This window comes from Idiotropiscis lumnitzeri, chromosome 1 (genome assembly GCF_059441095.1).
Source record: "Idiotropiscis lumnitzeri isolate Australia: NSW breed Sydney's pygmy pipehorse chromosome 1, RoL_Ilum_1.0, whole genome shotgun sequence".
NCBI classification, from domain to species: domain Eukaryota; kingdom Metazoa; phylum Chordata; class Actinopteri; order Syngnathiformes; family Syngnathidae; genus Idiotropiscis; species Idiotropiscis lumnitzeri.
Window position 1 is genome coordinate 29714116 of NC_142391.1, and position 27605 is coordinate 29741720.

At 40.4% G+C, this 27605-nt stretch overlaps 1 protein-coding gene across 2 annotated transcripts; it reads left to right on the top strand.

Annotated features, from left to right (window-relative positions):
* The first annotated feature begins 22701 nt into the window (after positions 1-22701).
* LOC148344179 (homeobox protein orthopedia B-like) lies at positions 22702-27260 on the top strand. 2 transcript variants are annotated; one of them, XM_088305282.1, is made up of 3 exons: positions 22702-22889; positions 23162-23580; positions 26074-27260. In XM_088305282.1, the coding sequence occupies exons 1-3, from the start codon at positions 22814-22816 to the stop codon at positions 26575-26577; spliced, it is 999 nt and encodes a 332-aa protein (XP_088161408.1). In that variant the 5' UTR covers positions 22702-22813; the 3' UTR covers positions 26578-27260. The 2 variants fall into 2 exon arrangements, with proteins under 2 accessions (XP_088161408.1, XP_088161416.1); XM_088305290.1 differs by having other exon boundaries at positions 22712-22850.
* The last annotated feature ends 345 nt before the right edge of the window (positions 27261-27605 follow it).

Consider the following 27605-nt stretch of genomic DNA (forward strand, 5'->3'; position numbering starts at 1 on the left):
TTTCTTCAGAATGCTGCCGTTGAATATAGAGTGATACTTTATGAAGAAAGCATGCATCTTCAAATTTTGTGGAAAAATCATTTAAATTATGCAACAGCAGACAACAGGCGGTCTAACGTGTATAGCTTTCGGCTGCCTGTTACAATAAGGAATCCCCCACATCAGATGCATTAGATTACATTTCCAAGACTCATATTTAAAAAAAATTGGGTAAACATGGATGGAATAAGTAGGAAAAAAAAGATAAATGTTAACTATCCATCTATCCATTTTCTATACCACTTTTCCTTGCAAGGGTCACATGCGTACTCGGGCCCATGTCAACTGATTTTGGTCAAGAGGCAGGTTACATCCTGGACTACTTGGCAGCCAGTAACCTGGCACATACTCATAGAGACAAACGACCATTCACACTCACAATTAGAGGTGAAACGATTAATCGATTAATCCTCAATTATCAAATTAATCTAATTAGTTTTGATAAGCAATTTATCATTTCATTTGAAATCGGCCACGTGCTAGGAATTTCAGCCTCTCAACTGTAAATATTCGCAGCTTTCTGTCGTCCTCCATGAAAGCAGACTCATGATATTTGTGCTGAATCAAAATTAAAACATTTTCTTTTACACAAACCAGTGATCAATGATCAGTGATCATTTTTACGTATTACCTGAAATGTTATGGATCGAAACAGTAACTGAATCAGAATTAATTTGTTTGTGCCTTTTCCGTGCTGTCAATTTATGATATTGTCCAGTGTATGAATGAAGATATTTAAATTAAAAAAAAAAGTTTGAGTCTTCAGTTATTTGACCAAATAAAAAACCCAAGCATGAGGGGAACATCAAAGGAAGTCCAGTGCCCGGATTTGAACCCCCAACATTACTGTGAAGCAGTTATGCTAACCACTAGTTCACTTTGGCACCAACATAAATAATACGTTCGAAAAATGAAAAAGAAAAAAAGAAATTCTGCCTTATAAATCAATTTTGACCTTTAAATATAAAAGTCACATCAGGTAGCGTGTGTATGTGTTTTACTAATGTTTGTGTACGTCCCAGTCTCTCCATTTGTTATCCCTTCGGCGCATTGGACGTGGTCACGCACATACTGAAAATTGCACGTGCACACATGCACACAAACCATTCATCACCTGCTCGGGGCCCCCCTGAATTATTGTCTCCCAGGTTCAAGGTCAAGGAGATGCAGCAGGTAAATTGAAGTCTGAGAGGTCAGCGCCGTTTGATCTCTCTTTTTCCATTTTGACGTTATCATCAGCCTTCTGTTGCCGATAAGCCTTTTACTGATAGACATGATGAAGACGTTTCCTTTTGTCATCTTGATGTGCCTCACTGCAAAGTAGTGTTGCGGCCACGAAAAAAAAATTATTACCATGTTATTACAAGAAGTTCTTGGTCTGTATGTAATTTTCCCGGGTGAATGTTGAAATTTCCACATGAGCCAAAACGCAGCAGCTATAAGGACCTGTCATACATTTATTGGGTAATTTCATTTTTTGATTGATTGGTTGTGAAATGTATATTAAAGTGTAAATTGACAAGATCCTCATCTTGGGCCACTTGTGTGCTTGGAATATTCTAACTGTTTTTGTCCATCCAGCTGTTGATTCATTCATTTTCTGTAGCACTTATCCTCATTAGGGTCATAGGCACCTAAGCGTCCATCCCACTAGACTTTGTGGGTGAGGCGGTGTACACCCTGGACTGGTTGTCAGCCAATTTTTTTTTTTTTTTTTTTAATATTTTGCCTTTTCTGTTTATAAGAAAAAAACCATGTGATGATTTTTTCATCCCTTAAAACATCTGTAATGTGAATTCTGTGTTTTCAAATATATTAATTTGAAACTAAATGAGGAAAACATGTGCGAAGACAGAACAATGTAATTACTCAATTGTGCAGCTTTAGAGTTAAGCTGTTTTTCTCCTTTTGGAATTTCCATATTTTTGGCGGGAGGTGGCTACTAAAATGTTGCTCAGTGACGCACGTGGACCTCCCGCAAGAGTCGCCCACGACAAAAACTTGAGTACGTTCATTGGCACCTATGGAAATAGCAAAAATGACTCAGTGGGATATATTCTTCCAACCAGAACCTCTTTTCATGGCTCAAACATATAGGGACATGTAGCATCCGTTTTTCAGATTATACTGGTGGTATTTGACTGACAGTTGAGTGGGGCGGGGTTCCAGCAGACACGCCCACAATATTTGAAAGCAGAGACAATGGCTTGATTTTGTTTTCACTGTTTTGAAGCAACAATTTAAATCCAAAATTCAATTTCTTTTAATTATTCTTATTTGACAGGTTTGTTTTTTTTCATGGTGATGAATTTAGAAAACATATTTACTTTCACATTACATTCAGATTTTTTTTCTCTTGCAAAAGTACAAAATGTTTCTTGCTATATATGTTTTTGTATACGCCAAAGCACATGAGCCTGTCATTCCTTTGACATCCCATTTCAGCTCTGTTGCCAAGTGCTCTTCCACAATGACACCAATCTGTTATTTATTTCAAACTGCACGGATATCGCACAGGGCGGGATCATTTCCCCACCCATTACCTCATGATGAAGAGCTCAGTAGAAGATAACATCGCTTTATTTACCCTGCCTAGTTTGTCTATCTAACTGCCTAATCCCTCACCAAATTATTCAACCTTTAGACAGTTTAGTATACAACATGCTTTTTAACAGCGTTAAAACGCTTTAATTGACCCGGAGGTTGTGTGTATTTTGCCATCTCTAAATGCAAATGTTCCCCTTGAAGCGAGGATGGTATGGCTTTGTTAAGCGCTAAACATGAAAATACAATTCTGCTCCTTTCGGTCTTTCTACTTATTTCCCCTCACTGGCGCTCACCACAATGCCTTTCTCCAAATGTGTGTGTGTGTGTGTGTGTGTTTGGATTCTCCCAGCGCTTGGCTTCGAGCACATATTTGTTTCCCTGCAAGCGGGCGTGTGTGTGTGCTGGGAAGGAAGGAATGGAGGTTGTGTGTGTGTGAGGGGGGTGGGGGGGGTGCAGTGGGCAGAGCAGCCAGCTGGGTTGGAGGGGTAATAAAGAAGGAGAATCAATAGGCCATGCAGTAGAGCCAAGGTGCTGCCATTTATCACAACGCCTCCCTGACTTCCATCATTCATCATGCCCAATGAGGCAGCAAATAGGAAAATGACTATTTGTATCAAACACATCTGCACTCATCCACTGAGGTATTTTATTCCCATTAAGTCCAAGAGTAGAATACGCCAGTTTCTGCCGCCGTCGCTGCTGCTGTTTGTGTGCACGTGTGATTCTATTTGTTCAGGCTTGTCGCTGGAGTTTCATTGGGAACACGTTGGTGCCCGTTGGTTGTTTTCCCAGCAAGCTTCATGTTTAGTCTGGCTCCTCCTGTCGCATGTGACCCATACGCTTCGACTCTGCTCTTCTTTTTTTTGTGTCTTTAAAAGAGCCATTTCACTTATCCTGCCTTTCATTTTTACCTATAAATTAGCGGCGACGCTGCTCTGAGCAAGGATTGAGGTGTGCGTAGCTGTGGAGCCTCAATATGGGCTGTAGAGGGCTGGCCTGCGGTCATTTTGCTCTAATATCCCATGAAATAGTGCAATTATTATGCAGCTTCTTTTATGAGCTGTCTGTGAATATTTAAAAAGGATGTTTTATTTATTTATTTATTTATTGCTTTGTGTGGGTTTTTTTTGCCTTCCTTTATTCCTGTTTAATAAACTCACGGTTGCTTTAATTTAAGGTCCACTCTCCTCCGTTTGCTTATAAAGCCAATATTCCGACATTCAATAGGAGCTTTTTCGCTTAGTTTTGCTTTCAACGAGGTACCTGAATTAACCTTGTTTGCCATTTATGGCAATTACAATGAAATCAACAACTTTTATTGTTTAGTATTGAGCTGAGAACTGGCTAATCAATTCAAAGTCAATTTTGAGTCCGCTATTAAATGTTTTTCCTCTAATAGATGGATGAAAATGTTTGTATTTGCTGTTGATTGTTTTGTCACATGAGAGCATTTGTGGGTTTTCTTTCCCACACCCTCTCTATTTAAGAAATTAAGAAACTCACAGCAGCCAAACCAAGTAATTGAACAGTGGTTTTGTTCGTTTACAGCCCCTCTGAACATAATGTTTAGAATGTTTGGGGTTACAACAACATCGTATGACTTCACATTCATGTCTAAATTTAGTAATCTACAATTGCTTATTTAAGAGACAAATTAATCATTTCTTTTCTATTTAGATTCCATTTAAGGAACTCAGAATTAGTTTCATGGGAGCATCTATGAAGAATACAAAAATTATATACAATGTTAATGACACAATATGTCAACACCATACTTCAGCCACAATTGAACATTTAAAAGTAATAAAATAAATGAAGAACAAACGGCGTGAAAATAAGCATTGGCTAAATGAGCATTTTCACAGCCCATAATTTGAGTGGGGCAAAAAAAATAAAATCAAAAATACAAATAAACAATAGGTTATGGGACTGTGCATGCGTCAAAGTGACACCGTTGCCATGACAGAAGTTGTGAAAAGTGCCTGGAGATAATCAGAGCACACACGAGTGCCCTCAGTGTGGCGCGACAAGCCTGTACTAATCTTCATTGGCCCTCTTTGAAGGAGAGTGTAATGTTCCAAGGTCACTTAACACATCTATCTCTCACACATTCATCAGCCACTCGCGCTCTCTCCTTCTTTTTACTGCTGGACGATATACGACTCTCAGCGGGCTGCTGCTCCAGCATGAGGACACACACGCTACTACCACACAACTGTTAACAGCTGCCTCCTTCGCGTTGTATCAACCACATAAAAGGTGAAAGTCTATCACCCGCCGGCCACAGCATTAGGTACACTAATGATGAAACCCAACACCAGAGCTGGATCCAAAAATACGTCGTTTATTAACTGTAATTTATGATTGGAGTGTGTTTGCGTTCTTGTACTACATGAAAGGAGCAATAGCGTGGCGATAATAAACGTTGTCAAATGAATACCTTCAAGTGAGAAACACATATTCAATGCAATTATTGTTAAGCATGTAGGCACATAAAAAAGAACGAGTGTACGCGATAAATGTCGCAAACTATAAACAGTTCTCATAATAATGTGTGTGACAAAAGGTGTTTCCTCCTCTTGTAGATCCTTTATTTCAAATATATGACACGCTGGGGGTGGACTGTGTAAAAGGGGCACCCTGAGTTAACGCCATTAACCACTCACAGCCTCATAATCATTACTGATTGGACAAATTTCTAAAATTACCTTCTTTATTACCAATTACATAGAACACTTATCTTTCTCAATATCAATCAGCACGCTGTGATAATGCATAATTAAGTCTCACAGGCCAATCTGGATGAATTATCTAATATAAATCTAATGACAAAATCAAAGGCTTCTTAATAAAACACCGTTCAGTGTTTGTTCACTGACGCCACACGAAAAGGAGAAGCGTCCCCCCTCCGGCTAATGTTTAATACATCACATGCCAGCACGGTCTTTCACACAATGCGTGTTTCCTCGGTGACCTTGTGCTATGTTAAGAATATTTGTGTACATTTCACACACACTGCAACATTTCCTGCAGTGACATTGGCCTGCCCTGCTGCCTTCGGGAGCCCGGGCGAAGGCATCCGCCGCTGAGGGGATGGCTTTCGCATTCATAAAATTCATAGAATTCTTCACAAATGGCTGAACACAATTTCCTCCCAATTTCCTCATTATGCAAATATGCAAAATATCAAATCTAGACCAATTAGGAGCAGCCACGGCTTCAGATTTCCCCGGCTTAAGTCGTAATTGAAGAAACCTTCCAATAATTACGTGACTAATTGGGAATATTTGTGACAGATACAACAAATTCCCCCCGCAAATTACATTTCATCCGCCGAACCACTGCGCCCCAGTGAAATCCTATAGAGGCCTAATTTCTCTTACATAATGAAAGGAACTGAAAACTTGTAATGGCATTTGAGCGCCATGCAGCTTTTGTAATGTGGAATGATCAAATAAATCAAGCAGAAATTCATACATATCTCGCTAATCCATTTCAAAGGCACTTTATTTGTTTTGGAAATAGCACTGGGTCGTTCCAATTTGAGCCCTAAATAGGCAGTTAGAGGGCAGGAGAGGAGGGGGGGAGCGAGTGTGTGTGTTGTAGAAGGCGGGAGGCGCCCAGGAGATGTGCGCATTATTTGCACATGCATGAGAGGAAATAACCTGCAGTCACCTTCAAAACTTCTGCAGCTTCTTCACTGCAGCACTCTGTCGAAATCGGTCCTTTCTTCTTTTTCTTCGCTGCAGACTCCATCGCCGCCCCGCAGTTTGACCCCCTCCAAGGTCACCGGGTCAACGTGTGCTTCACATGATTCATAAAAGCCTCATGCTGAGGTTGAGCTGCTCTACGTTCTCGTTTGTTTGCCAGGAAACCTGATTAATTCCGTCAGCCGGTGGCATCTCTGCAGTTGTCTACCAGATGGCACTGTTTAGCTTTCTCATGTATTTTTATTTAATACAGAGCAGGTGCATTATAGCAATGAGTTTAACAAAAGTGGGTAAATCACTCAAAAGCTTAATGAATGTTTCCATACATGCAACATTAGGTAGTCTGTTCTAAGTTCAAAAAGTAGAATCATTTTAAGTTGTTCGATTTGACTTACTGTAATTAAACCGAAAAGTACTAATTTGGTATGAATATTCCCGCTTCGTCTATACTGTGCTAGTGCAAAAAGAAAAATTTCATTGCTCTTCCTCCACTCGTGGTATGCGAAAGAATCACTGAATTGAACTTTCCAAATGTGATTCATGTTAAAGTGACCACAGTACAGTACAGTATTTAACTTTTAAAGCGATAGTCAACTCACAAAAATGTCTAAATATATTTTTTATTTTTCTAATCTTATGTTTAAAAGTTCGTTCAATATCCTTCATTTGTGAAAGTTCACAATCGTAAATGGTTTGCCTTTTCTATACTGTCTATAAAAAGGCATTTGGAAAACAAAAAAAACAAAAAACATCAGACCTTAAGGACACTGCAGGTCAATTCTGATTTAGTTTCTGTCCGTATGTCTCGTGTATCAGATTTTTTTTTTTTTCATGTAATGTGAACAGTTCCATTTTTTGCCTCTTTTACTTACATATCAAATATGTATCTGATGTATCTGCAGTATGAATACCCATTTCACAGATGAACGTGAACGAGTAGATAGGAAACAGTGGTCCCCAACCACCAGGCCGTGGGCCGCTTTTGAACCGGGCCGTGGCGGGTCGCACATAAAAAAAGCAACTCACAGTTAAAGCATGTCAAGATGCTAATTGAAGCCTTCTAGTCACAGAGAGTACAATAGCTATCCATATTCCATACTCCATTCGTCATACCACCATTCAGTAAAACTGATTCTAAAGTGTAAAACTTGCATTAAAAAAGCCTCCCTTTTTTTTTAATCTCATTAACTTCCAACCCAGTTTAAATGGATCTCTGACTTATATAGTTGTCAACGGCAGTGAATGTGTTAAGCTTTGTCATCAAATTTGCTCAGTTTTAAAAAAAAAAAAAAAAAACGCCAGCGAGTTCCATCACTCATATCTACTGTGAGTCATGTGATTACTTTGTCTGCTAAGCATCCAAGCAGGTGCCTCCTCACCTTTAAGAAGTGCCATTATATCTCTCGCGTTTGAGCTATCAATCACTTAGTTGGAGGGCTTGTCACTTTTTGTGGATATCTCATTTTGCTACAACTGTCTATTTGAACCGCGGTGTCTATTTTGTTGTCGAACAGGAGTGTCTGCGCCTTTACACTTGCACGCACGCATACAGGTCGTGATTGATGAGAGGGACGAAAGTGTTGGCACTGGGGACAGGAAGTGGACCAGGTCGGGAAAGGACGGAGGTGTGCTCCTCTTCTGTCAGGAGGAAATGCGATTCATCCATACTTCCCACCAACCCACACTGCACCACAGTGGATTGGAACTGTTTGCATGAGGAATCAGCTGACGCCTCCTCCTCCAGACCCGTTTGGGCAGGCTAACAACTGACACTCAACAAGAAGTAGCTCATCCTAAGCGTGCATGCAAGGCAAATATATTTATTTTTTTTGCCAAGTACAGTATTGCCTTGAGACACAAGTTATTTTTTTGTCCACGTTTAAAACTCCAAGCACTTGAATCTCAAATCGGCTTTACCCAACAAAATGAAGACAATGCCATTAATCTTTTCCAGCATCCCCAAATTAACCAACAATTTTGCCTAAATGAAATTCTATGATATTGTACTTAAAACACACACGTATGAAATGTTACAACGTAATTATAAACAATGAGTAAATAGCAGTTTTTGTTTCAATTCATTTGTTGTTGTGTCGCACTATCTGGTGTTTGTGCCTTGGCCACATGGGGGCAGTATAATACAGACATATGAATATGGATGGTCACAGCTCCTCAGTAATTGCAGTGATATCGTTTATTTTTTGCAGAGGATAAAGACTATATGCCTGTGAGCAATGTCTGATCATCGTCCTACGTTGCTCCACAAATTATGTTCAATTGCCGTTATGGTTCGTTTAGTCAGCCAAATGGAAGCTCTTATCTAAAAAATCTTCTAAAGTGTGCCACTTGTATCTCAAGGCACCGCTGTATTCCTACACTAGTAGTGTTAATCGATCAACAGGTGGCACCGTAGCTCAAAATAGTCAGGCCATTTAAATTTTAGCCAAGCTGTCCAGGAAAAGCCAAGGTTAGAATGGCACAAACGTAAAAAAAAAAATCGAAATACTTTTCTCTTGGGCTCGTCTTCCTCTCAGTTGGCCAATCTTAAAAAGAATACAAAAATATTCAACAGTTCCTCTTCAGGTCTTACTCAATCATTTATTTATTTACACAAATTCTTTAGTTGAATTAATGCTTTCATTGTTTCCCAAACTTTAACGTTTACAGTATGCTTATCCTATGAAGTTGTGTAATGCGTTAATTGAAATCCGAGTTGGCAATTAAATAACCCGCTTTACACGTCGCCGCGGCAGCAATTATTTGGGCTCGATTTCATAATTAGTGGCCATTCATTTTGTTCACACTATCCTATTTAAAGTACGCATAACCGAGCATGTGTGCGGTGGATGGGGTCCTGTGTGTAGACGTGTGCATACCTATTTGCCTTTGTGTGTGTGTCATCTGTGATAGCCTGTTAATTGTCTGACAGTGTTCCCACACACACCTCTGCTAATGTTTTGCTTGATATTCAGTCTGCGGCCTGCATGTGTGCAGTGAGCCCAGCTCGCTACCACCCCATCCCCCAAGACTCCATCCCATCCTTTGGTACGGGTTGTTCCGTTACAATAGCAGTCTCTCATTTGATAATTAACTTCACCTCAACGAGCGGTGATCATGCTCTGACATTAGCTTGTGAAGCAATAAATAAGGTTTAATCACTGGACACTTCATTAGGTACAACTGCAAATGCTAACAGTTTCATTTGATGCAGTCAGAGAGCGGAGGTGTCGCGGTCATTCACGTCCTTCGTTTACGCGTCTACAAGTACGCTCGATGCTACTGAGAATTGATTGAATACATTGTCTGTTGGGTACTTGATTTGTCGACATTAATGACACAAGATACGTTCCAGAACCACCGGCGACTTGTGAATATCTATCAGCGATAGATATTAAGAAACATATTTTTGTCTAGTTAACCCCCTCCATTTGTTACAACGTATTCCTCCTGCCGCTCTCTGTCTCAAAATAATGTGAGGCTCCCGTGCAACATCACTTTGAGGACTTGCTCGCACGTTTCTCTGAATAAGTGGTCAAGTTTGCTTGCTTCAGTTTGTCACTTTGAGCTGAAGTTTATTACAAAACAGACTCAAAGCAAGGGAATTAAACATTCTTTTGTTCAACAAAAACAAAACAAAATGTTTATGCAAATATCATTTCGTCCGACAATAGTTTGTCTCCTAGCTGAATGCTGAGATATGATGCAAAATGCAATATGCGGGCTAATAGAAATTAGCATAGATGTTAATATAGACCTTCAACCAGCTGCTACTTTAATACACTTGGAGCAGCATCAATCAGAGCATATGGCAATACTCACAGGCACATTTTCACTCTGACCCGTGGGACCAAGTAATATTAATCCAGTTTATTGGGAACCTACTCTGTCTCTTCTTCTTACTCTTCACTTCTCTGCATCCACATGTCTTCGCGGCCTTGTAGTAGTCGTGTTTATTTGTTCATTTCAGTTGCATCAAAATTCATTGAAAAATGGAATTCAAACAAAAAAGGTCACAATATATGAATTTGTGGCCACAAAATAGATCGAACAGAAAAATAAAAGATATTTCATATATCAAGTTTGTAATTTGTGGATTTTTCCACCTTGGACTCCTGGGAAGCAAAACATTCGCCGGTAAATCGACCTGGCTATTAAAATGCCTCGCGGGAATCATGATTCCTTGGAATTCCCGTTTTTTACACAGTGTCCATCCCCAGCCTAAAAAAAAAATTCAATGAAACTATCCCTGTCTATAGTGTCGGTTCTGCTTCTACATTCCCATTTCTTTGAGACAGTGCACCTAGTTTGCTTCCCTAGCTGTCGAGTCAGGGGGCACACACGCGCATGCCACAAATTATTTTGTGTACACATTTCGCCACAGATTAGCATTTGAGCGCATTTATTTCTGTGTACCATGGCCACATTTAAGGTTTTTTTTTCCACATGATTTCCCGAACCTTGGTAGGATTTCATTAGAGACTGTCTGTGAATGCACAACAACCAAACACCATCAACAGTATCTTCAGGTGTGCTGAAGGACAGCTCCCACCTTCTCCCTCCTGAGGGGGATTAAAGAGAAAAACAAAAATCCCAAACGCCATCTAATAATCACTCAGGAGTTCAAGCCAATATTTTCTTCGGGATGCTGACAGACGCTACTTGTAAGTCTCTCTTCTGTGGGAGCGTGCCGCCACTCTCATTACAAACGCTGATTAAAGCATAGATTAGCCAGCAGTGGCCCTGCGCGCTCCTCACCACCAGCGCGCTCAATATCAATTAGCGGCTGCGGCAAAAGCAGCATGTCCACTGGTGACTCTTGTCTCCAGCTCCCGTGCAGCCTCCCTCCTCGCAACGCTGCATGGCAACCCCCCAACCTCTTTTAAAAACAAGAGTATGGAGCTAAAATGAAAGGTCCAGCTAATCCCTAACACGTAATGAGTTCTTATACACCATCACTATGAATGTACTCATTGGAAACAATCCAGGTCTTTTATTTTGTTGTTGTAAATTCTGTAATTATGTAATTATGTAAGTATTTCATTGTGTCCGATTTTGACCCTTTCAGGTGCTGAATGGGAAATGCAATATTTAGAAATGAAACCTCTCAAAACTCTGTCTACAATACAATCACATCAATCCATTGTGTTGTTATATAAAGACACAATCATACATCTTATACTGTATGTTGCAGGCTACCAATCTGCATATTGAAAACAAATTTAATAATCATCTTTCCAAAAACATTCTAGAGTGGTACGTGCAAAACTGACTTTTGAGGTTACCCTTGTAATTATTAGTTGTCATAAAAAAACACATTTCAATCCTGTATTGACATGCTTTTAAAAAAATAAATATTTAATTTAAGCACGTCTGTATCCTGTATAAAATGAAAATATTCTAAATTCACCCTATAAATCGCCCATAACTCTGACTGATGTGTAAACTCATTTATATTCCAATCTATATCATTTCATGCCTGTTATAGCGTGTAGGTCCTGGGTGTTTATCGAGGGTCACCGTGTGAAATTATTCAATTATAACTGTCTGCCATGCAACAGCACAAGCTCTGATTGGCTTTTTCCAGAGAGGACGACCTACAGTATTTCTCCTCAGTGGGGTAAATATATACAGTGTTGCTCACCCTACACCATCCCCGTGCAACCGACAGACAGGCCACCCAATTAAAAGTGGCCATCGATTATAGATAGCTGCCTGCTGGCATATGGGGGGAAGACGACGTTGGATGCTGTGCCACTGCCAATACAGGCCGCGGTGTAGCCGCACGCTAACCAGAGCTGACACCAGCATATTAGATGTGGACCGGGTTAATTCACCTGCACTTGGCCCCTGTGTTAGATCCACAGCATGGCGCTTTATCTGCCCACTCTAAATGCTGATCATTAAGTTGCTTCCAATGGCTTTTGCTTCTGCTGCTACACTAATGCTTCTTATCATCGATTCCAAATCACAATTATTTCACTTCTCCGCTTTTGCTCAGACTGGAGATGACCAAGGTTTAAACGTGGTACAGCTCTTTGGCTTCCGTGTGAAAGTGGGATGGATTCCACTTTCTTTCAAGAAGCAACTATTCAGTTTGTTAGTTATTTTCCACCTAGACAAATTGGAAATGGGGGCACATTGATGTGCAGGCGTGCAAAAGCTGAAACTTTGATCCCCCACCCCATATTCAGTGTGTTCCATTATCAAATTTCAAAAGAATGACACCCGTTTTTGTTCATCTCAGGCGGCAGCCATTTTGTCTCACTTGCTCTCGATGGAAAATGACAATATGAAAATAACATTTGCAAAGGGCTCAGATTATGACCAATCACGAATCAGCTTCAAAAGAAGCGGTGAGCTGTGATTAGTCGTTACATGAGCCCTGAGCATCTGCTAGGTCATGTTCAGTCAACAGAAAGTGACAAAATGGCCGCCCCTGAGATGGCTAAAAATGGGTGTATTTTACTGCCTAATTCATATTCTTCAAATCAGAATACCGCATTTAGACCAGTGAAGGTACATATAACATTTTCTTGCAAAGATTTTTTGGGGGGGTTGACTTCCCCTTTAAAGGACTTTTATTGTCAATAAATGTGCTCAACTTGTTTATCCTTCACAGGTGTCAAACTCAAGAGCCGGCCCACCGCATCCATTAAAAATAAAAAACGTCTTCTTCATTGTTGTTGGTAATTAAGTTTGTTCCTTCATTTTGGCACAGAATCTCAGGCAAATTTGCAAATTTTCTGAATAGAAATGTTTTTTTCATAAAACACCTACCATAAAATGAACAATAGTGCTATATTTAAACATTCAGTTGTCACTATTTACATGGCCATTTGTGTGTATATGTGATGAGGTCATTATATGATTTTCAGTTCATGGCACCCTGTTAGAAACTATAACTGTGATGTGGCCCTTGACAAAAAAAATTTTGACACCCCTGATTTTATTTAAGAGAAATTCAAATCAAGTTTTCACGACCTTATTTCTATAACTATTTTCAAATTTCTCTACAGCAACATTTTACCAAGTGTGGTACAGCGAGCCTCCATCAGTGGGGCGGCTCTCACCAAATGTAACAGTGTAGTATATAGTTAAAAAATATATGTTTTGCCTTAAATGCAGCAAAGTTAGCATTGCAGGTTTACAAATATTTGTTTTTCTCAAACGTCATGCTCTGCCCCCGCCCGCTCCCAGGTGAGGTACGTATCTCATTTTGATAACCATTGGTCCTTGTCATGTAAATGATATGTAGTTTCTTGTCAACTTGTGGTGGTAGGCCTCATTTGGTGTGTGTGTCTCATACATTTCTCTTCTGTAACAATTTCAGACCCATTGTGTGGCATCCTCATACCATTGGTATAGACCAAATCAATCAATCACCTCCTCTTAATAGTTTGACGCAGTGAGAGAATGTCAGCGCTAATTTGTACGTCTATGTGCAAATACTCCTTCTGGCTATATCACCTGTCATTGTGTACTGAAGCCCCTCTAACCTATTTCCAATTTTCTCCCTCCTATTTTCCACAAAGCTGCGTTTCCATTAGTGTTGGGAAAACATGATGGCAGGTCCATTTAAAAAGCCGCCGCTCCACCCTTCCCATAAGGGCCCGTGGCCAGGAAAATAAGAAATTAAGAGCGCCCGCCGTCTCTCCCAAACTCCTCCAGTGGAGCTCCCGGAGGGCGGGACGGGGGAGCTTTACCTTAGCATATGTTAACTATTACAAGGCGGCTTGATGGAACACAACAAAATGACTGGTAATTGACATAAAATATGACAAAGCGTCGGAGTCTTTGTGAGGGAAGCGTGGCACATTACGGCGTATCAGCTCCGTAATGTGACTGATTAATGAAAGATCAACCTCGCACTCACTCAGCTGATTCTGTGAAAAATGAGTTTTGTGTTGTCATTCCGACAAGCCGGCAACCGCCGCCGGAAAAGACTATTAGCCGGAATCATTATCAATAGCCATATTTTCAAACTCTATTACGGCAATCAGGCTAGAATTTATTCAATAGATTTACTTCATTTGCTTGTAATTGATAAATAATCAAAATTTATCAATGTACTTGCACACATTTCACTAACAATCAGGGAAAACTGCCCCATTTACCAGCTGACTTGGTCCAAATTAGAGCTAAATTGATGATCAATTAATCTTGGGAGGGGTAGTGCGCCGTGTTTAGCAGAGGAGCAGCAGAAAAGTGGCAGAGAGAGGCGAGCGAGGGAGAGGGAGGAGACCAGGAAAGGATGATAAAGAGAATGGATGGACGGGAGAGCGTGTGAACGCCAACGCGAGCTCAGCCGAAAACGCGAGGATGCCGCAGCAACGCTCCCTATTGTGTCACAAATAGAGCTTCCAAATACACGCGGCGCGTCCGTGCGTGTGCGCGTCCGTGCGTGTGGGCGTCATCGCCTGAGAAGTATCAGGGGGTAGATGAAGTTGGGCAAGTGGCGACGAGCAAGGTCAAAGAGAGTGATCCCATTTATTCTTTCATTTGCTGAGCCATTCAATTGCATGACGTGGCTTTGCCGCGGTTTGATAATTGCCAGCACATGTTTCTAATTTCAAGCCACTCAGAGACACCGCTGACCCAAGTCCTCCCCTTCTCTCTGCCATGTTTGCCACTAGAACAAACACACCTTGTCACAGAAGACAACAAATGGATGCAGAGTCAATCTCACGCTGCAGTAATGTCGTTCTAGCACTGTACGGTGCTGCCTTGAGATAAGAGTTTAAGTCGTGCCTTTACCACGCTTGTAACTAGAGATGTCCTCATCACATTTAGTTTTTTGCACCCAAGCTCGAGGTATTTGTTTTTAAAGATCTGCCGAGTCTCGTTTCGATATCTTGGCAGTAAATTATGAAACAAAAAGGGCGTACCCACCCGGATGTTTTAAATGATCTTACATTTTTTAAAATACAAATAAAGGTATACCAACATGATAAGTTTTTATTTGTTTGGTAAGTCAGCAGGGGTTCAATTCAAGTAAATAACAACATATATTCTTGACGTTTGAAATCAATTGGGGACAACTGTACAGTCACTCAAAACACTCATGTCGAATCAGCTTTTCCCACTATGAATAGAAATACCATTAATTTTGTCTTCATTAATATTGCTCAAATAAATAAATGGAATGGAAAAAAATTAAGTATCCTCTAAAAGAGGGGTGACCTAATCCAGTCCTCGAGGGCCACCATCCTGCCTGTTTTGGATGTTTCCTGCCTCCAATACACCTGATTCAAATGATCAAAGGATGAGACTTTTACAAAGGTTGCTAATGAGCTGATCATTTGAATCAGATGTGTTGGAGATGGGGAACCATCTGGAACATGCAGGATAGTCGGCATCGTGCACCGGATTTGGATACCCTTGCTCTCAAGTGACAAAAAAAATATCTCCATGGAGTGTTGATAACAAATCTGATTAAAAATTCCAAGTATGGGAGCGCAGGGTTAGATGACCCATCTTAAACAAAAAAAAGAAATAATTTTCTTTGAAAATATCATCAATTTGAATGTCAACTTAATATGTACACAAGACGTACATTTCAGTAAACACACTGCTACTTATTGTCAGGTGCTTGCTTGTCACCAATAGTTCCCTCCACAACCACAGGGTGGACAGAGATTCCAGGGACACTTCTAGAACGTTCAATATGAGTATGGAAATACAATATATATGACCAGGATGTCTTGTTTTATCAAATAACCTATTGTGGACAACAAAATTGAATGAAGAAAATTGATAGTCTCTTTTAAACACATAGTTATCAGAGCAGTGTGTGGCCTATGCCAAACTCACTTCATCCAGTGGGGAGAAAAAGGTATGAAATTAAAGATACATTTTTAAGAGTCCACTTGTACAAGTGTGTGTCATGTGTGTCCAAATTAGAACGGCATTACTGTCGGTGCCCTTATTATAAAGTGGTATTGAGCCTTTACGACAAAATTATTCGGACACCACTGGATTGTACTACAATACTTTAAATGTGATTTTTTTTGTTGTTGTTCTTCAAGTAACTTTCTAATTTTCCTTACTTTGCATGTTTTTTGCCAAAGATTTCCTCAGATCTCATAGTTGAAGTTAGAAAGTTTTGCGTGTTGTTAGAGCTGCTTTCAACTTTAAACTTTGGGTAAAATGCTTCTACCTCCTTTACCATCAATGAGAAATACGTGAATTTTATGCAAGTCTAGCGTCACGCGATGTCTAATTGTTAGCGTGGGTGAAGTTTTGTTCCTTTTCAGAGACTAGCGTAGTTAGAAATTGATATCTGCGCCATTGTGGGCGTGAACACAGCCGTTTAGCATACTAACCAATGGAAGTGGTTTCTCTCATTGCCTTTAAAATCATTGCGTGAGAGGCATAAAGTATTTGACATTGCAGATGCTAAAAAAATTAAAAAGACCCGCTGGAGTCCATCCAGTAGATCGACGCGTGCAAAATACGTTTATAATGAACTGCAATCACACCTCTACGGGTAAGTGGTATTAAGTTGGCGAAATTAATCACAGATCATTGCTGTGAAGTTGGCACTTGGAGACCACCTTCCACACTGATCGTTTGTCTCAATGTGTGAACCCTGCCCCCTGCCTCAACTGTGCAGCTGCCAAGATCATCATTTTAAAAATATAATAAAGATAACAATAAAAAAAAATGAATTCAACAATGATTCAGAGACTTCCAGTCATATTTATGCTGAAATGTGATGTCATTCAACTATACATATGCAAGGAGCTCAGTATGTCTTCCTGCACCTTGATCAAAGTCACCAAAATCGTATTACTCCACAACTTAGACCTGCTTCCAGATAGTCAAAAGCAACTTCAGAAAATTGAACAAAATGAATGTTGGTTCAGCTTCAGCTTACTGTTTTCTAACCATATGTTTTAAGCTATTACATTCATTTGTTTTGCATTTCAAGATTCATGCTGATTTTTAACAAATTACAAAATTGTATCTAAACATACTCAAATAGCCGTGAATACTTAAAAATATGACACGATTCATTTTGTTGTGGAAACACTCCAAAAATTGCCTCATTTCTCCTAATATGCTGGACGAAAAAATGTGGTTTTCCATTAGAACACACATCATATCGCATTTTATTGCAGTTAGGTGCTTCATATGGGGGCGTTTTAGCATTAACATTCTTTCATTTCCAAAGTACAGTAACCCCAAAAGTCTTCCGCTGCCAGTATATCCTACTAAATCTGATGAGAACTGGCCCTTACGGCACTGCGTCCTCAGCTCGCTGGCACCTGTAATGTAAGGCACTCATTACCTTAAATGATGCATCACAGCTTCCTAATGATGGAGCCACTTTAATGGAGCCCACTAATGAGAAGCTCTTAAGAAAGAGCATATTCTAATAGCTGGAGCAGAACTGGAGGGAAAGTCACGGGATGGGATTTAAACACACTATATTAAGGCGTCATAGTTAATCCTTTGACCCCATTCACTTCACGATTTAGCTTCTCTTTCAAATGTAATTAAAGACGGTGTTCATGAAACAATTTGCTTTATTTTGGGATCAATATCGAGCTGACAAAAAGCACATTCAATGCATCACAAATCTTCAGTGGAGGCTTGCTGCTAGCAGGCTGTCAAAATATAGTCACACAGGATTTGTGTGGCTGATGTCCTTTTAAGCATTAATACTTTCAAAATGTGTACCTTGCAAAAAAGTAAAAAAAAAAGGGAGAAGCAGATTCAAGGTATTTACTGTTCATTTTAATGAAGTAAATGTGACATTTAGAGCTACGGTTGCAAGGCGTCACATAGTCTAATATAATATGCATCTATATTCCGCGAATCATTTTGAGTCTTGATGAATGAAGGCAGTTGCTTGTTATTTAGATTTTCACAGTGCGGATGAGACGTGCAAAAGAGCTGCCACAGAGTCAAGTGGGAAATCAGATGTTGATATTTTTCTCCTGATGTTTCTATGAATATTTATGGCATTCTTAAGCAGAACCAGTGAGAGGCTTTACATTTTCATTTTTTTTCTTAAACCATGTGTTTTCCTTTTGGATAGATATGGGGGGATTTTTTTATTCACCCAATGGCAAAAAAATTAGTCACATCGACAGCTGCGTCCAACTTTAAAATATTAAGAGCAAATACGAAGCAGAAAAGCTACAGTTACATGGGTAAAAATGCGTCATGTTTACACATTTTGTTATGGGTTGCATTTCTTAAGTTGGAACTGGATCCTTTGTCAATGCGGATGAGATTTTGAACATTTCCAAAGAGCAGTTAGTGTCGACAAAATCCTTCAGATTTCAGCTCAAAAGCCAAAAATATAGGGAAAAAAGTCAAGAAAAGCCTACATGAACACCCGAGCTTTATGTGTGGCTAATTGGAGGCAGTTGAAATGGTAGCAAAAGTCTTCTGCTTCCCATTTAAAATAAATAATTAAATAAATTGTGTTGCACAAGTGATATAAATGGTGGGAATTTTTTTTTGTGATTACACAAACCTGGCACGTAAGCAGAGGTATGTAGACTTTTATATCTACAATAATCATAATTATTTATGGTTGCAACGAATGGTTATTTAAAAAATCATTTAATTTGTCAATTATTTTGTCCAATAATAAATGAATCTGGGTGTTTTTAAACATGTTTTAATGTCAACTACTTTGTTCAGAAACAGGACATGAATTCAAATTGACTGCACAGAAAATACACAAACGTAAATTATTTACACTGATCAACGAATATGTTCTACATTTTTTTCAATCAGAGATGCAGGGAAGTTTTTCTAGATTTGTTTGCACTGATTCAAAATCTGTCCTCAATTGATTTCATAGCAGGATTTCATAATAACGAAATAAAACCAATAATGGAACATGTAATATTGTAATTTATTTAATATTTATGAATTACGGTAATATATATAGCTATAAATAATGCGTGGTGAAATCTGTATTGTGCAAGCTTTTATGTGAAACTTAAAAACCAAAAAATATATTTATACCCCAAAAACTTGATGCACTAAAAAAAGAACTTTTTTACATCAGTGTCAAAAACAGTTTACAGACAACAGCCATCTCCGAACACAACTTGCTGTTCACTAGTGCTATGATTCAGTTATGCTTATGTCTTATTTGGAATGCTTTTATGCTTATGTCTTATATTGAAAAATTTAAATCGTAGAATGTTTACTGTTGGGATGCTGAAATGTTGAGGATTTGTACATTTTAAAATTAATTAATCTCTAAATGATAAATCGATTATCAAAACCATTTTATTAGTTGTCGATTAATCATTGTTCGACTCAGACTATTAAATTTTTAATAACGTGTAACTTCTTTTGTAGCGCAATGTGCACGTGTACCTAATGTTGGGGCCTAATAACGCGACAATGCCACCATTTAGTGCCTCGTGCTGTGGCCATTTTAATAACGCCCTCCACCACACACGCACATGCACGCGCATCGCCATTCGCCCTCTGCGTGACACACTCCTCCTCTTCATCATTAAGGAAATGGCTCTTCTTTGCTGATTATTTTATTTGGAGCCTGTGATTACCGCCATGTGCAAGAGATCACGTAGTACCGGGGAGCAGGCGCGGGGCGGCGGGCCTAATTGGGGCTCGGGATGCACGCGGTGGTGCAGCCAAGCTGGGCGGCCGGAGAGGGAAGCCTGACATGAGGTGTGGGGGAGGGTTGTGGGGGGGCGAGGGGGTTTTCGGGTGTACTCATTGGACCGTCATCAAATCACCTGCACACACACACAAATGTCATTTCAACCATTTCTGTATAGATAGAACATCGATTTCCCCCCTTAAGCGAGTGAATGCGTGTGCCTCAAAAGTGATGGACCTAATACAATCCAAATTCTATAGCACTGCGTTTACGTGTCTTTTTCTTCTTTTTACGCCACTTTTGCGCAGTGGATTCAACGCAGTTTGATGAGTAAAAATGAAAAAGGCGCACATGGAAAACTTGAGCTTATATATTGCTCCATATAATTGCATTTTTTTCCTTTTCGTGTTGTTGTTGTTTGTTTTGTTTTTTTGTATGTTCATTCAAAGTGTCTCTCTTGGCGTGTAAACAGCCTCGCGTGCACTCAGATGCGCCGCATTAACCCGCGTGGATTGCGCGCGAGTGTTTCCACTGCAAGGCAGAAAGATTGATGTGGTCCAGTTAGGGAGGCTGAGTGAGACATAGAGCCTGCACAAGTGTCTCGCTCTTATTACGCCAATAAAGGCAGAGTTGCGAGCGCCAACAGCACAAGACATTACTGATTACTTCGCCTTCTCCGCTTGTAACAAAACAACCATTTTTCTAACGGATTTCTGACACACGTCTTAAAAAAAATATACAACATGAAACATGGTTGTCCTAAATTATTGGGGTTTAAATATTGTGTTTCCGGAATGTGATTTCTCGCGTCGATCAACAAAGAAATGTAATTTAATACGAAATGTAAAAGCTTGAGTCAAAATGCGACAAGCGTTTATCCACCTAATGATGCTGATTAAAAATGTAGGGAAACCGTGGAGGTGTGTGCGATTATTTTAAGTTTAGTAGAAATTATAGTATTCTACAAATTATATTGTAAATTAGAAGTATTTCACTGAATGTCCGATAAAGCACTACTTGCATTTCTTACATTTATTGCTCTCTTAAAACAGAAAGTACATTTATTATTATTAATGTTGTCTTCGTATATTCATTTATTTGGCTACGTTGTAATATCACGTATACAGTAAGAGCATGTTTTAATCATAATTTATATGGGTGGCGTTGTATTGTTTTGTATTTTTTTGTGCTAAAATATCTACGTTAGGTATAGTTTCATTCAATACACATCCAATATAATAATGAGAAGTAAATATGTAATATTGGATTTTACAATGTAGAATTATACTGCAAGTCATTTGGCCTCGTCTGTATCATTGCCGTTATTTTTTTCTTATATAAAACGTAAATAAGGCTTTATTTTTTTAAGTCAATTTAAATAAGTCAATTGCAATTAACCTATAAGACCTCCCAAAGAAAACATCTATCATATTTAGCATGCTCTACATTACAACGTTATGATCTTGAATTTGAAGAAAAATCCTTTTGACGGCAAAAATGATGCGTATGATCTCTGACTGTATCGGATTTTAGTGGCCTTCGAACCCTTTCCAGAACCTTCGCAAAATTATAATAAAACCAAATTGGCCTCGGAATCCCTTTCCTCCTCTTCCCTCGCTGAATTTACAGACCCTCATGATGATCATGATGATGATGACGATGATGATGATGAAGTTCGGGATCCCTCTTCATCACATGCACGTACCGGTCCATTTGCTTGTGTTTTTCCACGCTGCGCTGCTTCTCTGCATCCTGACAGATTGAGCACAAAGACGAGCACCATGTGGAGGTTCGAGAGGGAGAGTGAAGGGACTTCTCGCTCGGACGCCTCCTTTGTCAAGTCCCGGGCTGTGCTGCTCCATTCTCCGGCCTCACCTGAACATCTGCCCCCGGGAGACAAAAAAAAAAAATACCAAAAATTCCAAATCCCCCATGCGCCATGCACGCAGCCACCACGTTGCGCAGACGAGTTACAGATCAATGCTTGTCCCCCTCTTTTTAATTGTGTAACAGTCCTACTTATGGACGCCCCCCGCAAGACGGGGGCAAGCGTTTAGGCTCCTGCACGTCTGATTTAGTTCCAAGCAAAGCGGGCCTAAATGGCTCTAATTGCCAACGCCTTGATGAAAAGTCGATGGGAGTTAAAGCGGCCCGATCACTAAGCGGAGCTGCGATCCATCTGTACTCCTTTATTTATTTATTTCCTCCATTTGTCTCCGCAAATCACCTGCCAGCCGGGACCGGGGCGCGTATTTGTTTTGCCTGTGCAACCGTTTCAAAATAATAATCTTGCTCATTTGCATGCTTGAGTTTTAAATTCATTTCGTGGATTTCTTCTGAATGTTGCACGTTTGCGCGGTCGTTCGCAATTGTTTTGCAATTTGACTTTAATTCCACTCTTTTTCTTTTTCCAAGAGGGGACATTTCACGCGTGTGTTCATCTCGCAAGCAGGTGTCCCGCAGCCCTCACGCAGATTAAACAAACACATTAAGACGTTTTAACGTGGAATAATTTGAGCATGAAAAAGATAATAAATCAAGGATGGTACGGCAGAATTGAATTGTAGTGCTTTTTTTACGCGTGCACGCTTGGGTCTTGGCGCGTGCGTGGCTCTGAAACACACGCGCGCACACACACGCACACCAAAACAGGAAAGTGGGTGGGGGTCTGTGTGCTTGGAGGGTGTCGGTTGGGTCCAATCCTTGCCTCTGATTGGTTCTTATTTGAGGAAGCTGACGGCTTCTCTCCACTAATAAGCGCCTCCCAGCCCTTCTAAGGGCCATTATAATGCAAGAGACCTCCTTTTTTTAAGCACAAAGCGAATTTTCCTTCATTTACAACATCTATGCCCCTTAAATTGCCCCCAAAGTTAGTAGGAGCGTTTTGCCCGGACCTCTTTTCGCCCTGGAGCGCTACGCGATGCTCTCCCACGCCGACCTCCTGGATGCTCGGCTCGGTGAGTTCTCGGCTCTAAACCCGGGAGCTAAACTCCACTGTAAGATTTAACTTCTTATTTATTTCGCCTTGTGTGTGCGTGTGGGTCTCGATGTGTGTGTGTATAGTGATCAATTGAGTGTGTATTTAATTACGTGTAAGTGTTTTTGTGGAATTAGGAATCATTTGACAGCATGAATCTGATTAAGACACCCAGCTAAATTAAGTTAATTTATTATTTTTGTCATATTTGTTCTTCATTAGTGTTTTTGCTTTTCTGTCTTTCTTCTTTTTTTTAAAAAAATGCATTTACACTTTCTTTTTTCCACTCAGGGATGAAAGATGCCGCAGAGTTACTCGGACACCGAGAAGCTCTCAAGTGTCGGCTGGGCGGCGGGGTGCCGGACCAGGGCCATCCGGGAGACATGGCCCCCGGTTCGGATTCCGTGGAGGGAACAACTCTCTTGCCCGGCGAAGACATCACCACCGTGGGATCCAACTCGGCCGGTATGCCGGTGAACGGGAAAGAGCCGGAGAAGCAGCAGCAGCAACAACAACAGCAGCAGCAGCAGCAGCCCCAGCAGAGCTCGGGCGGGCAGTCCAGTCAGCAGAAACAGAAACGGCACCGAACCCGCTTCACGCCGGCGCAGCTCAACGAACTGGAGCGCAGCTTCGCCAAGACCCACTACCCGGACATCTTCATGAGGGAGGAACTGGCCCTCAGGATCGGCCTCACTGAGTCCAGAGTCCAGGTGAGCCCCTGAAATGGTGCAGGCATTGGAAGGACTAAAAACTGACCCGGTTCAGTGCAAATTTTACAATTTCGCAATGATATCAAATATACTCAGTACTGACTTCATCGTCCACCATTTTGTTCTATTGTGATTTACATTATTTGGTTAAATAAACCGGAAACTAGTTATAATCATGAAGAGGATAAATTAATTTACGTGCGTAGAATAAAATGCAGTTTATAATAATGAGTTCTTTTTGAGTCGCTGTCCATTGTGCTGAAGCAAAGCTGGAAATATTGTAATATTGAACTCACTGCGTTGGAACTTATATGGGGGCGGGGAGGGTAATACAGTCCTAAAAAAATATAATTGTCAAATTTGTCTAAATGAAAGTCGTTGATCATTCGCCTAAAAAAATAAATTTGCAAATATTTTTTGGTGAACTTCTGAAAATGTAAATTAATATGAATTAGAATCAAGATGTTTGTGTTTCGTTTGGCAATGCTGAATCATTTCGAGTGTATTTTCCAACCCGAGAAATACCCTTTGGATTTAGATCGTGTATTAATATGCAGTTGCGCTCATACATTTAAGCAATTTGTATAATGTGTACCATTCTTGAAAGAAAACACGAGTGATGAGGCAAATTATTTATTTCATTCGATTCGAATTAATATAGCAAAAAGTCATTTCGGAATAGCACAATAACCAAAACATCGCAATGAAAAAAAAAAACAATTAACAATATTTTACAAATTATCTGTGTAAATTCATTAGCACAACCACCTCTAGGATAACAATCAATTTTCCCCCGCCCCTTCAAAATTAAAGCATTATCTCTATTATAAACAAACAAACAAACAAACAAACAAACAACAAGAAATCCTAATATTTTGCGTTTTTACTCGTACACCCGGAGCGTAATTTTGAGTTGTAATAAAACAGAGACAAGACCTAATTAGACACTTTGACTTTTTTATTTTCTTTTTATTTTAACAGCAAACACGTTATTCTACGGCGACGTGGAAACCTTGCAAATGAACTCAACGAAGCAACACATATTAGTCTCCTCGACGGTCACGTGGTCGTCCTCAAATATTCCATCAACAAGCTCTTAATAGGACTCGAGAAAATCTTCTCTTTTTGAAGGGGGATGAAAGATTGCATTTGTTTTCTCTTCGTCGTGTAATAGCCTCGGCTGTTGCGTCACGCGTGGCTGCGTGGAATGAGAGCGAGTTAATCACAGCCGAGCGTGATGAAATCTTTACGAGAGCCATGCGTGTTTTGGCTCGCAGCGCAAGATTGTGCACCACACAACGTGTGTGTTATGCTGATATTGTTGTTTTGTTTTGTTTGACAAAAGCGGAAATGAACGTGACGTTTTAGGCCCCTTAACAAACGCATTTGGTTAAAAATAAAAATATATCGCTCTAATAACGCTGTACACTTCCAATAAAAATATTCAAATGAAACAGTGGCAGGTTTATTATATCAGAATGCAAAAAAAAATCTTTACTAAAAAAAAAAAAAATAAATAAAATACGGATGCCGTTTATTTTAGGCGTCCCAAGGTCACCTTACAAGGCAACAACAAATCGATTTTTGGTGGTGTATGAAATTCATATGCATTTTCACCAAATGACCGACATATGAGTAAATGACAATTCTGTTAATACTAATGTCATAAAGTGTGACGTTAGAAATAATATGAAAGTAGGCAGGCTATTTATTTTCCCACGGTTCACACATAGCGACCTATTTCTTTACAATACATTTCACAACAATGTCTTGTGTGACAACAGAATTGCTCATAAAATATAGAAATGATAGCTAACTGGTTGAACATATTTATATTTTTTTAATTCCGGCAATTACTTATTTACATGCCGCATGTGATCATATTCAAATTGCTGCCCAGCAGCGTGAGTTGCCCGAACATACAATTGTATTTTTGTTACTCATATATTTTTAATGACATACTGTAATTTTGTGTTGCACCTTATCGTTTTTTTTTATTCCCTCGAGACAAAGACTGCAGCATATTTTGCAAGACGATAGATAGATAGATAGACGTATAATTCGAGTGCTGCAATAACAACAGTAAACAAATAAATCCTTAAGAAAATATTCAAAAGTGTCTGAACGTATCTATAGTTCTAAATCATATACCCTACTTTGAAATATACAGCTCGAGTGGTAAAGAAAATGCCCTTTTTGTCCATTTTTACAATTTATCATTATCTGCCGTTAGTTTTGCTGTCAGATGACTAAAACAAAATGCTCATTATCCTCAAAAATATAATGGCAAACAGTTTTGCAGTGAACTATTTTTTCCAGAGCTGCTCATATTCATCCAGAATCTAGAATGCAATAGTCGTCAAAACCTAAATAATGGTGGTCCCCGAACGCTCTGCGGATTTATTTGTAGTGTCTGTTGTGTTGAAATGAGCCAGCAGTGGGTTTCACGTGGGGCGTCCCGGTGTGACGGCTCGCTTTCCGTTGGGCCCGCAGGTGTGGTTCCAGAACCGGCGCGCCAAGTGGAAGAAGAGGAAGAAGACCACCAACGTGTTCCGCGCCCCGGGCACGCTGCTGCCCACGCCAGGCCTGCCGCAGTTCTCGGCGGCCGCCATGGAGAACAGCCTGTGCTCGTTCCACGCCAACGACTCGCGCTGGGCCACGGGCATGCCGGGCGTGTCGCAGCTGCAGCTGCCGCCGGCTCTGGGCCGTCAGCCGCCGGGCATGGCGCAGTCGCTGTCGCAGTGCAGCCTCGGCCACGGGCCGCCGCCCAACTCCATGGGGCTGTCCAACGGCCTCTCGTCCAACGGCTCCGGCCTGCAGTCGCACCTGTACCAGTCGCCTTTCCCCGGCATGTCGGCGTCGCTCTCCGGCCCCACGAACGTATCGGGCTCCCCGCAGTTGTGTAGCTCCCCGGACAGTGACATGTGGAGAGGGACCAGCATCGCGTCCCTTCGGCGCAAGGCGCTCGAGCACACAGTGTCCATGAGCTTCACTTAGTGACTTGTACAAAAGCCAAAACACGCAGACCGCCCCCCCCCCCAGCCACCTCCGCTCCCACCACCATCCTCACCCCCACGCTGACTCTCCACTCCCTCGCCCCAATTTAGACGCTGTGACGCAAGGAACGACACCTACGCAGCCACGCGCGGGTTCATGAACTTAAAAGAAGAAGAAGAAAAAAATTGACGCTGAATCCCACTGTAATGATTCTCCGGAGGGCCAATTGTTGTCTCCCTCGAGTGCCTCTTGCAGCACTTGTAATGTTGTGTTCAAGTGAACTTGTGTTATGTCAAAAGGTAATTTATTAAATATACATCGGGTTGTTTTTATTTATTTATTTATTTATTTATTAAGGGGGGCGGGTGTTAACAAAATGTGCGTCGCCCCGTTGGAGCTGCAGGCATGCATTGTGCATGCGTGAGGATTTTACACGAGGGGACACTGCACACGCACACACTTATACTATACAGTGATCTTTCAGTCTAGACCTAAACTCTGTTTAGGGTGTTTTTGTGTAGATAAAAAAAAACATTCTTGTGTGACATGTTTTAACTTATTGTATGTGCTATATTACTTGACACATTTCTTATTAAATGTTTGATCTTACATCGAAATGCATCGCATTGACAGGTTTGTACCAATTAAAAAAACGCAACAAATAAAAGTACTTTTAAAGAATGTCCAAATGTCTCAATTGAATTCGAATTTATTGGCGCTCATCTCTAGAATCTATTGACTCACGGAGTGGTCATTGCTCATTGACCTCAATTTATGAGACTCGGCTTTTGTAAACATGTCAGTGATGAGATCACTTTATGAGGAACACCGGCACAATGTTATGAGATCTATCACAAACATAGGAGGTATTTGTCTGACACTGCGTTTGTTTTTTGTTGTAGTTTATATTGACGTGGAATGAGAGTTCCATGTCAATCAGCAACCACGATAATAATCATATTGTTAGATGAATGCCTCTATTACTGTGCCCATCAAAACTGAGTTTTTTTTATTTTTGTAAAGGTAAA

Coding starts and splice junctions, on each gene's coding strand:
- LOC148344179 (XM_088305282.1), top strand. CDS start 22,814: ATGCTCTCCCACGCCGACCTCCTGGATGCTCGGCTCGGTGAGTTCTCG. Junction 22,890..23,161: donor CCCGGGAGCTAAACTCCACT/GTAAGATTTAAC, acceptor TTTTCCACTCAG/GGATGAAAGATGCCGCAGAG. Junction 23,581..26,073: donor TCACTGAGTCCAGAGTCCAG/GTGAGCCCCTGA, acceptor TTGGGCCCGCAG/GTGTGGTTCCAGAACCGGCG.